The sequence below is a fragment of the Melospiza georgiana genome, chromosome 1 (genome assembly GCF_028018845.1).
Source record: "Melospiza georgiana isolate bMelGeo1 chromosome 1, bMelGeo1.pri, whole genome shotgun sequence".
Lineage (NCBI taxonomy): Eukaryota > Metazoa > Chordata > Aves > Passeriformes > Passerellidae > Melospiza > Melospiza georgiana.
Window position 1 is genome coordinate 50,868,501 of NC_080430.1, and position 18,126 is coordinate 50,886,626.

The 18,126-nt window shown below is 34.0% G+C and overlaps 1 protein-coding gene across 1 annotated transcript in view; it reads right to left on the reverse strand.

The window, feature by feature from the left end:
- The window catches only part of CNTNAP2 (contactin associated protein 2), a 1,020,353-nt gene that overhangs the window by 527,456 nt on the left and 474,771 nt on the right, over window positions 1-18,126 (reverse strand). Inside the window, exons 5-7 of the mRNA XM_058040331.1 lie at window positions 9,871-10,074; window positions 7,430-7,614; window positions 4,070-4,213 (exon numbers count right to left, since the gene is read on the reverse strand). Coding sequence (XP_057896314.1) covers window positions 4,070-4,213; window positions 7,430-7,614; window positions 9,871-10,074 — 533 coding nt within the window. The remainder of the gene's footprint in view (window positions 1-4,069; window positions 4,214-7,429; window positions 7,615-9,870; window positions 10,075-18,126) is intronic.

An 18,126-nucleotide genomic window follows, 5' to 3' on the forward strand; every position in this document is an offset into this window, starting at 1 on the left:
CCTCTAAAGGCCAGTAGAATTAGTAGTAACTATGCTATCAAGTTGGCAGCCTCCATGATCAATTAAGGAACATTGATATTTCCAGTAATCTGGGATTAGAGATTCATTTAAAGGGATCTCCTAGATCTGTTCTTAAATTTTATGATAAAATCTCAGCATTACAAGTCACATTCTTTTCCTGTGCCCAAGTTCTATGGACTAAAAAAAAGGCAAATCCAAGGAAATAGGAAAAAAACTAGCTGACACAACTAAAGATAACTTTTAGATAACTATGTGATAACAGAAATTACAGCTACTTTATGAGTAAAGAGTAAAGATTTCCCTGCAAAGCTGCTTGTCAATTCTGGGATGGTTTTTTGTGGTTTTCCTTTGCTTTTTGTTTTGTTTTGTTTTCTTTGGGGTGGTGAAGTTTAAAAGTGTCCTGGAGATTTTTAATTTTACACTTTTAACCAGCGAGACACGAAATCAAAATAGTTATCTCATTTGTCTGAGTTGTTTTAATCTAAACCTTTCCAAGTTTGCTACAGAATACTTTTGCTTAAACCACAAATTTTACATACAGTAAAAAAAAAAGGTGGAGAGTGTCTGAAATTCTCTTGGCTGTCATTCTCAGTGTAATTGTCACCTTGTGCATAGACACAACTTCTTTTACATAGTTAAGGCAGTCCTGCATAAACGCAGAAGGCTACATCATGTTTTGAGAGATGTCATTTCACAGTTCAATCACAGATCTCAAATAAGAAGCGCTCAGAGAGCATTCTGTTAGTCTTTTTAAGAATTCCTTTTGCTGCCTTGTAACCAAGAGGAACTAACAATTTCCTTGTTACAAGAAGGCTTTTATATCCAATTGACACTCTGCTGTCATCCTGATGTTTTGGATACTTGCATGCATAACACCTATTAATGTTAATGGCACGGAATGCATTCAAATCCTTTTTCACATCAGTGAATGCATTTCCCATGAAAAGCCTAGCTGCATTAAACATTTCTTGAGAAAGTAACACATAATTCTAATTTCCCTGCTAGTTAACGTTTTCCTTACTGAGTTATTTAGATTAATATGATCTGGATTATTGATCCCTTCTATGACTGTAGTTCACAAGATGACTCCTCTTTTAAGTACAGCCCATCTTATATAGATTGCTCACTAGTTCTAGGTGAAGGTTTCAAGTTAATCTGCAGCTTGTCTCTGTAATAGCCTCTTCATTTTTCAAAGAGAATGAGTTCATTTTCTGTAGATTCAGAGTGACTTGCTGAATAGTTTTCTGGGCAATGACATCTGGAAGTCAAATATATACTGTTCATTTATATTGAAGCTCTTGGTCTTATTAGAGACTTTTTCATACTACATTGGCAGGGAAAAGGTAAAAACAACTTAATTTGTGCAGCTTGAGCTGTGCACCGTGATCTTTCATCTATATGGCAAATTAAATTCATGTTTACTTATAAATCAATTTTGCCTATCCACATTCAAATATAATCCCTTGTGTAAAATACTACAGTAAATACCTTTCCCAATTAAAGGACCTACTGGCTGAATAGGAAGCTCCTAGAAGACGGGCAATGAGTTTATTAAGACCATACTAACTGCTAAATCAGGATGGATTATGTAGTATGGGCAATGCAATATACACTAATGCCATCTTAAATATCACAAAAGAATCAAATATTTTTTCCCCTTTACCTTCTGAATCTAAATCAAATATTTACTGAAGTCAGCATTGAACTTTATTTAAATTTAAAATACTTCTAATTTGTCTTTTTATCCTTACTCTTCAACAAAGCAAAAGGTGCTTGATGGTGCTTTTCTGTTCATAAAATGTATGTATATAAGACACTTTTTTTAAAAAAAATTAATTTTGTTCAGAAAAAAAATCAAGATCATAATCTTTTTATCATCTCTGATTTTCTGGGCCTTCTCATTTTTTATAATCAGTTTGTCAAGTCCCTTTCGATGTGTGACTTCTGAAATTCAACTGCCTTCATCTAGGAATATTATTTTCTTTTTTTCACACCCCTTTAAAATCCTTCTTTTATCCTGAATTTATCCTTTCTTTGTAATACTTCTCACGACCAGACTGATTGCTTTGCTTGTATTCAGCCACATTATATTGTGTCATGCCTTTAAAGGGGAAGGTGTGTCTCCTGTTATGTGCTTGTACAGAATCTCCTACAATGGAGCTTTGATCCCTGTTGGATTGCTTGGATCCCTATTGGAGTGCCATCATCAAAAAAACGCTTAACAACAACAGTAAGTTCAAGAAAATCTATTTCTCTTTCTAAATCAGGCTAAAAACTAGGAGAAAAATGTTTTTGTAAAAAACATAAAAATCCATGTTGATTTAGTTAGAGTAAAATTGATTTTGCCTTTGAAGAGCTGAAGCAATTTAAGTATTTCGACTGAAAACAAAGGTCGCTTCTATTTTTCTAGTCATTCTCAGAATTGGAAATCAACAGAAGCATCAAATTAAACTGGCATATCACCTCTTGATGTGGCACTAATACTGCCAGAGCTGCTTGCGTGGATTTTATTTTCATGTTATGGGTAACAGAATTTTAAGAGTAAAGAAGCAAAAAAGAGAGAAACAATCCAAAATATGATTTTTCAGAAACTTTACATGTCTGCTAGCTATGTCGCACTTTTGAGATGCTCAGACTTTAAAGAACAGGATTTGCCTCATAGGAACTTCTTAAGCAACATTTCTGTTCAGAAAGAGGCTTTAAGAATATGTCCTACCAACTTTGCAGTGGACTTGATTGAGCAAAATGGAAAGATTGCTCCTGCACAAAGATTCTTTTTGAATTCAGGCATTAATCTTTCAAAATCATGCTTACATTAAAGCTGAAAATGCCCTGCAGAAAGGAAATCCTTTGTAATTATGAAAAAAATATTTAAAAAAGGGTAAAGTTTTAGGAGTTCATTAGATTGGGTTGAAAGAATTTTAAAACTGGAATCTTAATTAAAGGAATATATATATTGTATTCTTTGCCTTTGACAATACTGATGAAATTTATGTGTAGAAAAGGTTATAGATATCAAGCTGTATTACTGAGTTTGTACAGGCAAACATCACACACTCATCATTATCCTTTGGATTTCCTTGACCATTTAATCATACAATGACATGAAGCTTCAGTTTTACTATCCAGGGATAATCAATCCTTTGCATGGGATCATCACTGCATTTGCATATCTTAACAATTTATTACATAAAGGATAACAAAATTGTGTAAACCTCCATACTTTATCAGGAATTTGTGAAGTGTGTAAACTTGTACAGAAGAAAGCCTTGAAAAGTTATTCAAACCATCTCAAACTCATGGCAATAATACATTTATTTCTTACCTACATGCCTCTATATGCCAGCAAGCATTTTCAGAAACACTTAGAACTTAAAAACCAGAGAAATTAAAATACATTCTTTCTTAATCACCCTGCCCATAAAGCCACAAGTCTGCACATGAAAGCAACTATGAACTCTTAAGCTGCTGCAAAAATAGAGTAAAATTCTAATAACCTCTGTAATGTTAATAAGCAAATAATGATTTTCAAGTATAATATCTTGAGGTTTTCAGACGGATCAGAAAAGACTGTACAAGCATTCTCATCCAAAGACTTTTGCATTAAAACCATCCAACTAGCTCAGCAGGGATGGAATATTACCAGGATTTAAAAGCCACAAGAAAGCTGCGATTCATTTAACAATAAATTTTGTCTGCCCTGTTCTTAGACTACTATAATTTGAGAAGAAAGGGAAAAAGCACTTACTGCTTCAGTTGATTTTCTTTAAAAAAAAAACCAAAACCCAAAACTATCTGACTTACACTAAAGGTTAATTTTTGAAAGATGAAGCAAGACTCCAGAAATAAAATGTTCATACATGATAATATTTTTTTTAAGTCATAAATGTACATACAATAAGATCTTTGGATTTGTGGTAAAATTTGCTTTGTGTTTTATATTATTGCAGTATATAACAAAAATATCAGCTACACAACCACAAAAACCTTCTAGTCTTCTTTAGAATTAGAAACAGAAGCATAGATGACCATGAAATTATGATCTTACCACATTTGAAGGTTCCAATTTCTTCCTCCTGGCAAGGTCAGTGATATTATTGCCATTGTAGTTGATGCTCTCCATGCAGCCTTTGAAATTTTTCCTACTGTTAGAACTTGGCTTGCCAGAAAAAGGCATGCCTCCAAAGGTTATCTTAAATGAAACAGAAAAATGGTAGATAGTTACTGGCAGGCAAAGACTGTTAAAGAATTTTGTTGTACACATTGCTTTCTTTGAACACTCAAGCATGGCAAAGTAGAGAGCTGGCAGCACTCTTTACAGAAAAAGGATGTATCAAAATAAATACTGCAAAAGCAGAAATAAGAATTGTAATTAATTTTAATTATTTATGGTAGCCAAACGCAAGTATTATTCCAATTGTCCAAACAGTGAACAGACACACATCACATGTGAACAGTTCTGATTGATATTGGAAAATAAGCATTTCAAACAAGGACATTGGGACAAATTTCCATCACAGTATTTTTCTAAAAAAGTAGACATGAAATTAGCCAGATAATCTGATTCAAATCATTCAGTCAGCTCTAACTGTGTGCCAGAGCTCAGAGTACAGCACAGCAGTGGTGGGCTCCAATGTGGCATGTAATTCTTCTGTAATGCTCATATGTCTGCTTCACCCAGAAGAATTTACAGAGTCACACAGCTAAAGATGCAATCCCTTGGTAGACAGAAGGACCTTTCACTACCAAGAGCATGCTTTTGTCATGTAGTTATAGTCAATGAGGAGTTACCCCTTGATTTATCAGGTCAAATTATCTCCTTAGAGAAGATCAAGACAACCCCTGCAAGGAGTCAGTCATCAAACTCAAATAGGAATTGGTTTTTGTCTTACAGCTGAACTTCATTATCCTGGCTAATTGATTCTGGGTTATCCATAATCTATAGTTCTAAAAACTTAGAAACCCAAATATTTACAAACTAAAAGTGTTTATCTTCAATGAGTGACATCTCTGTCACTCCATAGAGATGATACAGGTCTCTGCCACATAATGGTCTTTATGGAAATGATTAGAAATGTATAATGTTACATGTTTTCATTAATATTTTGCAGCTCAAATGCCAAGAATAAGGGTCTCATGAGATTAGTCCCTGCAATCAGTGTTAGGTAATGATATCCATTAGATGATGGCGTAAATAGTAATAACAACTTGTTTTCCTGCCTCACAAATGTTCAGAAAAATATCAATTTGTAGTCTAGTGCTAAGATTTGGCAGAATTAAGCTTTTAACCATTATTCATTGTCCATTCCATTTGTTATTACCAAGAGAAGGAAAACAGAGCTCTAGGCTGACATTTTCAGTTTTAAATGCATGTGAGATATCAGTTTCTATTCCAAAGAGGAAGCTTCCACTTGGCATGTACAAAGAGCTAAAACAATACAGCTGAAATCTAAAACCTTTATAAACCACACACACCAGCTTTTGGTGTGTACAAATCTTGTGGGGACATCCTCAGGTATTGTAAATTGACATGACTTGACTTTAGAGAATATACAGCTCTTCATATGGAGAATGGAACTGTAATAGTTAATTAGTTGTCAAATATTTTATGCATGTGTTTGGATTAAATTAAATATAACAAATAAAAAAGAAAGGATTTTGAAGAAAAGAAGAAAAAGCAAAAAACATATAATGTGACAGTGAGTTAAGAGCAACTTACAAGATTATTTTTGATCTCAAAAATGCAATCAGAACTAATATTTTTTTTCCTTTTTTTGTGTTTACCTAACTCTGAAAGAGATTAACCTAGAAACTACTTTGTCTATGAAAAATAGTTTTGATTCTTTTGGCTTTATTCCTTGTTAATCCCAAAGACAACACCTTTAAATTTAGTCTGTGGTGTCTAGCTCCAAAATCAGTGAGATAACAGTGAGGAAAGGAAGGAGATTAATTCTCTTGAGTTTATATGAACTGCAGACACACATACACACGCACACTTGAAGGAGTTCAATTAAACACAAGGAGATCCATGTATATGGAAAATGAAATGTATCTTTGAGAACTGATAGTGAGGTCTCTTTATGCAGAGAGGATGGGAAAGTGAATGCACTGAATTCAGCTCTTAATGGGGATACACTTTTTATATGCAATATGTTTGTTATGTAAATGTTTTATATATGTATGTATGTATACACACGTGCACAAATTGCACAACCATGGCTTATGGCATTCAGCCTTTTTCTCATTCACTTAAAAGCCTGTAATAAAATCTATTTATATGAGTTTTAAGTAGCTCAGTTCAGATCTTCAGTGCTCAATAATTAATAGGGGTACAGGAAAATTTGCTTGTTATTTTCTTATTAGAGTTACAGTAAATAATGTATCCACAAACATTTTTCGGAATATAATCAAATATTTGACACAGAAACATTTATAATTACTTTTTTCAAACATTTCATATATTCTTGGTCAAAAGTGAAAATAAAAAACCCCACAAGTTGGAAAAATTAAAAAACACAGTTGGTAAAAATAAAAAAAACCACAAGTTAATTCAAATTTTTTCCATTACATCATTTATATTGACTCTTACATCTTAAAAAGTTGTAAGGCTGGAAATTACATATCTGGTGCAGTCAACCAAATTAATTCTCATCAGAAACAGTAAAGAGTGTAAGAAGATATTATACAAAGATTGCAATAACTAATGTGTTGAACTCCATGTACAGATTAAAGGAGCTCAACAAGTTCGTAATAGCTGAAGCTGTAGTGTAATCAAACAATAAATCCACATTTAATTACTACCAGCACTTGTCTGCATTAACCTGATTGATTAAACAAGTTTTCTTACAACTTTCCTAACTCCTCATTGCTTCTTTCACAAATGAAGTTACTGATGCCATATTTGTGAAAATACAAGGAAGTATCTACCTACCTAAGACAGGGCAGATCAAGATGTGTATTAATAAAAAGGTTCTAACCTGCTTCCTTTGCTAAAAATAAACACTAACTCCTCAGATTAAGGCTTTCTGATTCAAGAGCAAAATTCACCTGAGTGAAACAACAGATTGCACTATACTTTTTAAAATATACTTCCTGCTTAGAGCAGCTGCTTTTAGAGATTTTTAATATCATGTATGCCTATCTTGCTGAATAACACACATCTCACATCTCCCACTTTAAAACAAAGGGCTGAGATGATTGTTACACCAGATGGGACTTGGTAGGCTAATTAAGAGAAACATAATTTACAATTAAAAGAGAACCCTGTTGGAAACAAAGTTTCAGGAAATATAAAGGAATAAGTAAACAAAACAAATGTATGAAAAATTAAGAAAACAAATTATGTTAGCTTTCTTATTGAACTTTATAAAAGCACTTTGAATGAGAAGAAAGAAGTTTCACTGTCTACCTCATAGTCCAGGTCCAGATAATCAAATTCTCCATTTGTTCTGAAGTGCTGCATGTGTCTGTCGAGGGTGAGATTGATGTTCCTCCCGTGGCGCTCTATGATGATGGAGTGCCAGTGGTGATCATCCAAGAGGCTGCCTGTTGTCACAGATGTGTGGCCAAAAATAGAGCCAAGCTGGTTGCTGCCTGAGGACAGAAACAATAGCATTTCTCACCTCATACAATTAGGCAAACATTTTCCTCTTTCTTTGTCGATGTTTCACCTGAGTCATACCAGACGTGCAATTAACTGGAAGAAGTCAGTGTGCTATGAAGTTGGGATCTGCCCAGTGGAGAGCTGCTGCCACCAATACAAAACAGCAAGCATCTGATCACTGAATTGTCTAAATATATGTATAAATTCATAGCAGCAGTTATTTGTAAATTAACCTGAGAAGCAATACCAATTTCCAGTTGTAAAGATGTTTTCATCAAGGGTTTTCTGCTTTTGCTCCGACTCCACAGAAAAGAAAAGCTGTCACCTCTGGGCCAGATCCTGAGCTGCATTGGAACTGTACTGATTTATGAATGTTGGGAAGGACATGGAGTCTAATGAGAGATTTTGGCAAAAACAGCCAAAATCTCACTCTTGAGTTCTATGCTTTGTGGCCTTTACCGGTATCATTATACCAGCAAGCAGAGGGGAAAAGGCTCAGTGCAGACTGTGCTAACAACAGCAAAAAACATCTTCTGTTAATACAGCTTATTTTGCTATGTTATCCTAAAGCAATCTTCTTATTCTGGAAGTCAAACTACTAGCAAGAGTACAGTTTTGCAATTCTCTGCTGTGTTATCCTGGGGGTTTTGCCAGTGTAGCTGTGCTAGTCAGAGATCACATCTCATTGCCATCTGACTGACATAGCTAAGCCAGCAAAGGTTGATAGCATGGATCCCAACTGAAGCAGCAAATGACTAATTCAGCAGTAAGTGTAAAAAATTGCTGCACTGCTCAATAACTCAATGCAATCTTCCTTGTTCTGAATACATGAGGACTTTAAGCATTTCTGAGGCTGAGAATTTCTCAACCTTAAGAATGCCTGCAACTGAGACATTAAAGTTTGTGTGTGCTGAAAACACATTCTGGCAAATCCCATTTCCATGGCTTAAGACATTAATTCCCTAAAAATGACCACCCTGCCCTTATGCTGAAGGCCAATAGTCCTGTTGGTTAAAAAATAAAATAGAATTGCATGCATGTCATTGAGCCTCAGTTTCTTCAATGCAAACTCAAACACAGTGCAAAGTGAAACCTAAATCCACTTCTGTCTCCCCATCCATTCCCAGTCCCTGGTGTTTGAAACTAAGTCACTGGATCTCACCAGGCAAGATGAGCATGCTTTTCTACTGTGTCTGATACCAAGACAATACTCTCAGGAAGAGGAATAATAACACCATAAAGCATTACATCTGTTTATTGAGTGTGTGTCACAGGGCCCAGTCCCATTTATCAGCCTAATGATTTAAGAGCATCCTCACCAAACTCATATATGGAAATTATAGTAGCTTATAAAGATAGTTTGTGCTGAAGATTATAGAGGAACAGTAAATGAAAGGGTTACTACTGCAATTAAAATTCTTAAAAATAGGTAACTGCTTTAGTTATCTCATCATCTGTTCATGTTGATTGTTAGAAAAAGAAAAGTAGAAAATGCTAGTGGAAATAAGTATTATTCAATGTAAATAACAAATGGAACAATTTACTCTTCATGTGTCTATAAGAGAACTAAGGAAAATTGCATGAAATCTTTTTTTAAGGCTCTTTTGTTTGAATGGAAAAATACCTCAAACCAGATAAGTATGGGTCTTTTTCATAATAAATGTACTCTATAAATCCAGTCACTTATGAGCCTGTAGTCCTCTACTGGGAGGACTGGAACTACAGTAATGTGTACAGGATTTCATCATAAGATTGCCTGATTAAACAATCTATTTCTTTTCCTTTCCTAGCCCTCCTTCTCAGACTCTAGGAAAGCTGCTGAACTCCAACTTCATGTGGCCTGTAGCTTAGTAGACTGATATTATTTTTTTTCTTCAAGGTTCCTAAGTGTGACCTTTATTCCTTCAGAAGTGACAACAGTGTCCTTCCCTCACACAAAGCCGCAGCTGAGACCAAATATAATTCTGGAAAGCTATTTTTTTTCTTTTTTGTTTGCAGTAATGACAATATATTGCTGATCTTGCTTTCCTGTATGATCTTCTTTTCAGAGTAGCTCACACAGAGCAAAAGGGACAGGACGGAACTAAACACATGTGCACACTCCCCCAACATACAGAAGGGAATTAACATTTTAAACAAATCATTTGATTAAATGATGCAGCTTACCAAATTACTGTGGGAAAGAGACCTAAAATTTCTGTGAGAGAGATAAAAAACTACCAAAAAACTGAACAATCAAAACATACCTAAATTTAAATTTAGAACAAGTTTGGCTTTCTTCAGTTCCAAGGTGATATAATCTCCCTGCTGTCCTTCTCCATGGAAGATTACACCTTCGCTTTCAGAGGTCTTAAATTTCAGAGAGATGACATCTTTCAGTGTTTTCATTTTCTTGTTCCTGAATCTGTATGGTAACACTACATGGCCATCAAAATTGATAACATCAGCCCCTAAAGGAAAAAAAAAAAAAATTAAATCATTGATGAGCAGTTATGCATTTCTATGGCCACTGGAAAAACAGACATGCCATATGCAGATTGTACCTTAACAGAATAAAAAACTGTGCAAATGTGAATACACTGTGAATACATTTTCTTTTGTCCACAATTTATTGCTGTAAAAAGTAAGAAGCAGGCAGAATATAAATTTAATCCACATAAAGTAAAACTAGAAACAAATCAGATTTGGGAGAAAAAATGCTACAACTGTACTCAATGACTTTCAGTTTCTCTCAAATAGAGTTGCTGCCATGTACATTTACCTAATTATAGATCAAAATGAAAAGTAAACATCTGACTGGTCATTAATAAATCATTTAATAGGTCTTTAAAATTCACTATAGGTATCTGCAAGGACTGTAAACAATAAAACATGAGCCCAGAGTAACTGCCTGGTAGTTTTAGACTTTATATAAAAAAGACATAAGCCTTGTATATTTAATGAAATGGCAAGTAAGTTATGACCTCAACTAATTTTGAAAAGAAAAAAAAAACCTCTGTCATTTGAAGCAATTTTTTTCATGTTTGGTTTTGTTCAAAATATGTGGAAACTGAGGGATGCAAACATTTAAGGTCAATCCAATATTCACATATATATATATATTGCAAAATAACACTTCAAAATTTTATTTTGTCTTATTTTCATGATGCAATCTCTACTTTAAGGAATGAACACAAATTTTCCACAATTTTCTGCATGCTAGATCCCAGTAAAAATAGCTGCAGAACTGGATTCCATTCAACAGATGCATTTATGCTGAATATTGAATCTCGTCACTTAAGGGAAGTTCTGTCAAAGATTTCAAACAGATATTTATCTCTAAAAATTTACACATTTTTAAAAAATCCCCTTTGTAAGTTGATAATAGTCCAACCACCAGTGTCTTAGCAACTATTTGTACGAACATTTCATCCTCACTGTTGACAACTAACAATTTGAGTAGTTGTTAAGTAAAATTCTTCCTGTTTTTCAAAAGCATTTATACTCCTGATTGACAGACCATATTCATTCATGCTCTGAATGTAAAGAGGGATGGCATTTTATCATCTATTCTTCAACCACATCTGATTTTTTGCCTTCTTCTGTGGTCTGCTCTTCAGTGACTCCTTGCAACTTTTTAAAACTACTAACTTGTTTTTGTTATTATTATGGGAATTAATTTAAAACTTCCACCCTCTCTCAAAAACACAGCGACAAACACATTTCTGTTGTGTAATTAACACAGAAGCCTTTTTCAAAACTCCATTAAAACACTATGCCTAACTGCATATATTTCAATTTGAATTTACATGGCCAAGTCTTCCTAAATCTGCAAAGACTTCTGAAGAATTCATAAACTGTGATCCCCTTATTGTTTATGCCAACTAAATTGTGCAGAATTTTTTTCGGTACATAAAATACGAGCCTTACAAATGACTGTGATATCCCATAATTGTCACCATACATCTCATTTTTGTCAGAATTCAGCAATATATATTAGAAATATGACTTTTCTTTATAAAACACCTCTTAAATTGCAAATTTCAATAATAAATATGCATTAAGCAACTAGAATTCTCAGCCTGATCTGGTTCTTCCAAATGACAAATTTCAACCATGGGAGTCAGCTCTAAGTTAAATATCAATATGGCATGTTGTATTTGTTGTGTAATAAATCCATTTAGAAGTTACCAGCATGAAAGAGGACGTATTTACTTGGGCATAGATGAAGAAGCATTCAGAAGCAACAAATTGAATTTCAGAAGTGGGGTTATCATGGCTCGAGTAAATCCATTACTTCTGGAATTATTACTTTTTTTAAGAAACAAAGTAAATTGTTAAAAAAAAACAATGTAACAAAGATTATATGAACCAGGTGGTTTTGTTTGCCTTGCAAGCTGTCAAGAGATCTGAGAAATTAATTCTTGAGATTTTTGTGTGTAGTTTATGGAAAAAAAAAAAACAAAAGCAACTTTTAGAAAAACATGAGCTCTGTTTATAGAAAAAAAAATGCGTATGAAAGTCACCCTTTTATCACAAAAATCTTACCTTTATGTAAAGTAAATTTGCTGCAGATATCCTGCTCTTTTGAATCTACATACAACTGCCTGGCGCAAGTGTTGAATAATATGAAAGAAAATTGATGGATATTGCACCTTAAGTAACCTTCATGTCAAATATACATCATAAAAAGATGATTCCACATGCAATGTCTGAGACTGTCTTTCATAAAATTTCTTAAATTTACTTTCTGATGGTTACAGAAACTTCTGTATGGGGTATATCAGTTTTCCACTAAGGCCAGCAGGTACCACTTTGTAACATCTGAAAAAGTTGGCTTAATAGTCAGGGATCTGACCCCTAGCTGGTCAGTGCATAGCAGTTTTGTGGATTCACAAGATGTCCATGACAAGGCAAGTATCCCTTCTGTTCCTACATCATTGTTACAGTTCCATAGGTGTACTCATTCTTTGAAGAAAATTTATATTACACACTTTAACAAAGCTGAGTAAAAGGGCATCTTTTCCAGAATCTGTCCCTGAATTTCCATGTTTTGAAAATAATTCAATCAAAAAAAGAAGCTGCAGTAATCTTTGATTAAACAGATTTTTTTTTAGGCATGGCTGAACTGTCAGCATGGGTCTGAATGATAATTCAATCACCTGAACATTACACAGCAATTATGTTTAAGAGTTATCATATGTAGACTGTAGTAATGACTTGTGTTCTTTCTCTGATGGCACTCAGATATTTAATATCATGATAATTACCATAGTGCAGAATGCTGCTCAGACAGTAAACCATATAATTCCTATAATTGCAATGTAAATATATAATTTTTCTCCTCCTTAGCCACTCATCTATCAGCATTAGTAGGAAAAAGACCTAAACCATCACATGAAGTACGTATACCTGCAGTCTGTGACTGTTGTCAGAGGCTACTAATGCAACAGGGAAAACCTTCATAAGAAAAGATAAAGTTTAAAAAAGAGAGAGAAAGAGAAGAAAGAAGAAGAAAATGAAGAAAGAAGGGGGAAAGAAAACCTGATAATTTTTTTTAAATTACATGGAAATAGGAAGTACAAATCTGATTACTTGCAATTTGATTTCTGCCCTACTGGATTTCCTATTATAGAGTTAGATGGGAAAACAGTGTTAAAACAGTAAAAATATTACACCACTTTCCTTTGGCTTGATAGATGTGTTAGGCCTTATCACAGTAAATGCTTGAGACCACATTAAAGTCCTTTCATTAGTTAATGCATCATCAATTTTCCTCTAAAAATAGCACAGAAAGCCTTGCAAAGATTAACAGGATATTGGGTGACAAATGTGACCCTATTCCCAAATCTCCAAGGAAGCTAAATCCCCAGCCACAGGTCTTCCTACCTATGCTTTTGTCCTGTACTTTTGGCTACATGCAGGATTTGGCAAAATTTGACCAGGGCATCAAATCCTTCAATTTATCAACTAATTAGAAAGAAAGAGCCCCCAAATCAGACTCAAGCTTCAGAACTTCTCTATTTACTCCATTTCTTGTGAAAGAAATATAACTATCTTCAATGCCAGCATTTAAGAATGAAGAAGTGTTCATTCACAAAGAGTCATGAGACACTTCTTCACAACTACTTGGCTGCTTTGATCAAAGTACTGCCTGGAGTTCCTAAATAATCCCTGCTTTGTGACACAGTAAAATTACAGCGATCAAAACAAAGCAGAACAGCAAAGTGTTTTCCAGAAAAATGTTTACCATACCGTGAACAAAAACCATGGCAATATGTTTCTCCTCCTAAATTACAAATTTAACATGTACACATATTTTTAAATTGCTACTGATCTCTGAATGATTGACTCTTCAAAGCCTGTACAGAATATAACAGTGAGATTAAAGATATAAAAGTTCTGTACCACTGACTGACAGCGACCTTCAGTGAAATTTTCCCACTCTGTTATCTCTCATCCATTTTTTCCATCTGTTTAAATTGTCTGTTTAGACTAAATGAGCTTTAGGGAAAAGATCCTCACTTTTAGCATTCTTTTCTTACCCTATAGTTTGAACCCTACATCTGATGTGCCAGTAGTATAGTAATAGATGGTAATAGCCATACACTGAGCATCTACCATCTAAAAATATCAGAGATAGATCAAAGCATCTTTGCCTGGCCCAAACTATTCCACATCTGTAGATTCATTTGTAGCTATTAGTCACGGGTTCTAAAATATCATTATGGGAAATATAAGCACATAAACTGTGTATTGTTTATATAGTTTAATGGCAAAAAAAAATATTTCTTCTAACAAATCAAGGGATAAGGCTCAAATTATACCAAGAATAAAGCCTCATTTTGTTAATATTCACAAAAAAATTACATATACAGAAATTTCTTCAGAAAATCCTAATCTGCTTTTTCAGGAGTTCCATATGCTGTCAACATGATAGCGTGCTGAATTTGCCACTGGGGTCTTTGCAGCTTGAGCCTCAACAGAATTAAGTTCGCTGAGCTCGCGTTACAGATGCACTGCTACACATCATTTCACCAAAAGAAAAAAAAAACAAACCCAAAAAAACCCCAAAAAAACCAAAAAAACCCAAAAAAAAGCCATGGCCCAGCACAGCAGTCAAAAGGCCCAGCACAGCAGTCAAAAGATTACCTCCTCTTTTATGTTTTCTTACAGAGAGGCAGAGAGCCAAAGGTTCTGTGTTCGAGCACTGCCTTCAGGCACTTCAGCCCAGCTGTAAGGACACAGGCAGCTCTGGCCTCAAGTCTGCTGCAGCCAAATTGACACTGCCTCAGCTCCCTTTTTCAAAAGTCAAGGCACCTGCCACAAAGGAGCAAAAGACTAATACAGATACAGATGTATGTTGCATTTACAATAATGTGTACTTATTCATATTCTGGAAGCACATGGTGAAAGAAAATCAATCTTACGCTTCTCTTGCCTGCTTAGTTTCCAATGCACTGAGCCTGAATCCTGTTGTTATCTGTCAAGTGATGTCAATGTTTGAAAGAGAAAAAATACCTTTGCAAGGAGGTGTGGAATTTTTTCCTCTCTTTTCTTTACATTACATACAGTGTACATGGCAATGCAGTATGAAAGTAGTAAGAGTTTTGTCAAGGTGTATTTTTAACTCAATGCTGGGGTAAATGACACAAACTTTACTCTTACTTTTTATATGCCTGCCAGAAACTCTCCAAATAAATCTGTGAGGAAATATTTCCTAAAGGTAGTGGGAATTCTTTGCCAAGTTCTGAGTGCTATATCCACTTAAGATATATAAAAAACACTTGGTACTTTAATTTTTTTCCTGAATTTCAAAGCACAAACATTTTCCCCTATTTTTATCCTAATATAATATTCCTACTAAAAAAATTGTAGTTACTATAGTGGTGGTATTTACAATTAATTTTTCTAACTCCTGTGAAAATGTTTATAAACATGTGGCTTTGTAATAATTTTCTATCTAATAAGAAACAAATGCAACAAGTAAAATGAAAAAGAAGAAGCAAAATTAAAGAAGAAAGAAAACCAAAAGAATACAGAATATATTTAAAGATATTAATATAATGACCATGGCTAAAGTTTTCCTGTGTCCCCAATTCTATGTATATGTATGTCCTCCTGCTTTTTTTTTTTTTTTAAGTAGGAAAATTGGGTTCTTTCTGACAATATTAAACTAAATTTTTATACAAGCTAATTGTTCCTTGAGACAATAATTTTGTGACAAGTGAAGTTCTGTGCAGTTTCAACTAACTTGAATTAGTTACTGTGTTATATACACAGGAGAAAACATTAAAGCATTTGAAAATTTTATGAACTTAGATGAGGCTTCAGAATACACTACAAAATTATTTTCTTAAGGGTGTGTTTAAATAGGATGATATTTCAAGAACTTAATGTACAGTTAATGATTTTTTTGGTTGAAGATTTTCAAGAAAATTTTCTTTCATTAGTTCTTCAAATTTCAAAAATATAATTAATTTCAAAAATATAATTAATTTTAAAGGTAAATGGGAACATTTTTATATATGCTACATTTTGACTACATGACGGATAAATGAGAAAATGAACATATTCATAGTATGCATTGCAATTCAGTTTTAAGCTTACGCATTCTAACCACAGTTTGCAAAATAAATCATACTGAACAGTACATAGTAGTCTCCTATAGAGGACGACTACCAGTGCCATAGAGAACTAAGACTGTAACCCAAGATAATCTTCATCTCAGACAAGAACTATTCTTTTCACAATCTATTCTGCTTTATGACTCCAGAAGGACGATTAAAATGGATGCTAAGAGAAACAGTCTATTTAAAGTAGTCTATTCCTAAGGAAGAAAAGAGATTCAGCATCAATAAAAACACTTATTTGATAGCTGTACGTGAGTTTTTACACTTTGAAAAGTTTTCATATGTATACCTTTATATGGTTAATTTACGACTGTGAAAAGTAAAATTCAGGCACCTTTCAACTATGAACTATATGCAACAAAATATTTTCTATGATCTACTATTCTTTAGCTAGGGTACTTTAAAATAAATCTGGTAAAAATAAACGTATAATTCAAATATTCTGAAGAAAGTCTGCTTTTTTGTATCTTATCATGCTGGTTTACAAGCCAGAAGCATTCCTTGCAATAGTAAATATGTTTCATTCTGTTCTTCATTTTGAAACCCACCATTTGACATTGGATCTCAATGGGAACATTAAAGTATATCATTAAACTCTAAACCTAGGTACAGTACTTAATTTACTTGAAAACAGCTAGCCTCTACTAATGTTTTCACTGTTTATTAAAAAGGTAAATCACAAGAGCTCCAGGTCAATAAAAGAAGACAGCTCTGACTCTCACACAGTAAATGGCCAAAACAGGTCTCAATCTTTATTACACTGGTGAACTTACTCATTACTTAATAAAAGAACTACAGCAAAGAAAAAATTCGTACCATGTCTTACAACATTCACACTCAGTTTACTCAGCGAATAAATTATCTACAAAATGGACAAGACAATCTGTTGAAACATTAAGGAAATGGATGACTAGCTAGAGCTTTGGTTTTAATGTTTACAGCTACATGAAAACAGAAAGACACACAGTTGGCCCACAAAATACTGCTTTAGAAGTTCTCTTTTTGAGCTGATGCCACCCAATTCAATCATCTCCTGGTATACAATCTTTCCATGTCTTTTAATATCTGGATGCTATCCGAACACCCATTACTCAAGACCAAATTCTTCTTTCTCAGTCATGTTCCATATACTTTATTCACAAAATCACTCTCAAACATATATTCTTTACTTCTTCCAACTATGGATCTTGTATTTAAATTGAACTCTCAAAGTGAGCTGCACAGACAATGATTAAGGAGTGTGAAGCATGGACTGTTTCAAGCTCCTGTGCTCAGATAAGTCTGATACAGTAAAAATCTCATAATTGTCATTCAAACTTCTACAGTTGACTGCAAAAAGCACAGAGTGCAAGACTGAGACAGGCCTGACCATGGAACGCTCACATTTATCATAGTGAGTAACCTCACTATTGCCTAAGGGCAAAAAATGTGTGTCTCTAAACCCCATTTCTAACAGATGTCTAGTCCTTTAGTGAAACTGTGAGTCTGCTGCTGCTGCTAATTCCATCTTGGTGTACAAATTCATTTTATGGAAACAAAAACGAAGGTGAGTTGTTACCTTTAGCTCATGTATTTAAATTCAAAATTATGAGTTAATAGTGGAAAATTCATTAGCATAAATGATAGCAGAACAACTTTGCATATTTATACAGTTCAGTTTCACTGTTTTATTTCCAAATTAATCAGAGATTAATATCTTGTGTTTAGCACAACATAGGAAAAGCAGACCACTGGAACTTGATTCTGGTCAAATAATTAAAAATAAGTAATTCAGTCAAAAATTTTTTCCTCTCCTGCCTAATATACAATATATCTGATTAAGATCATGCATAGTGTATTCCTCACTCAATGATGTCTTGCATATTGTGATGTAAGCAAGTGTTTGGATTC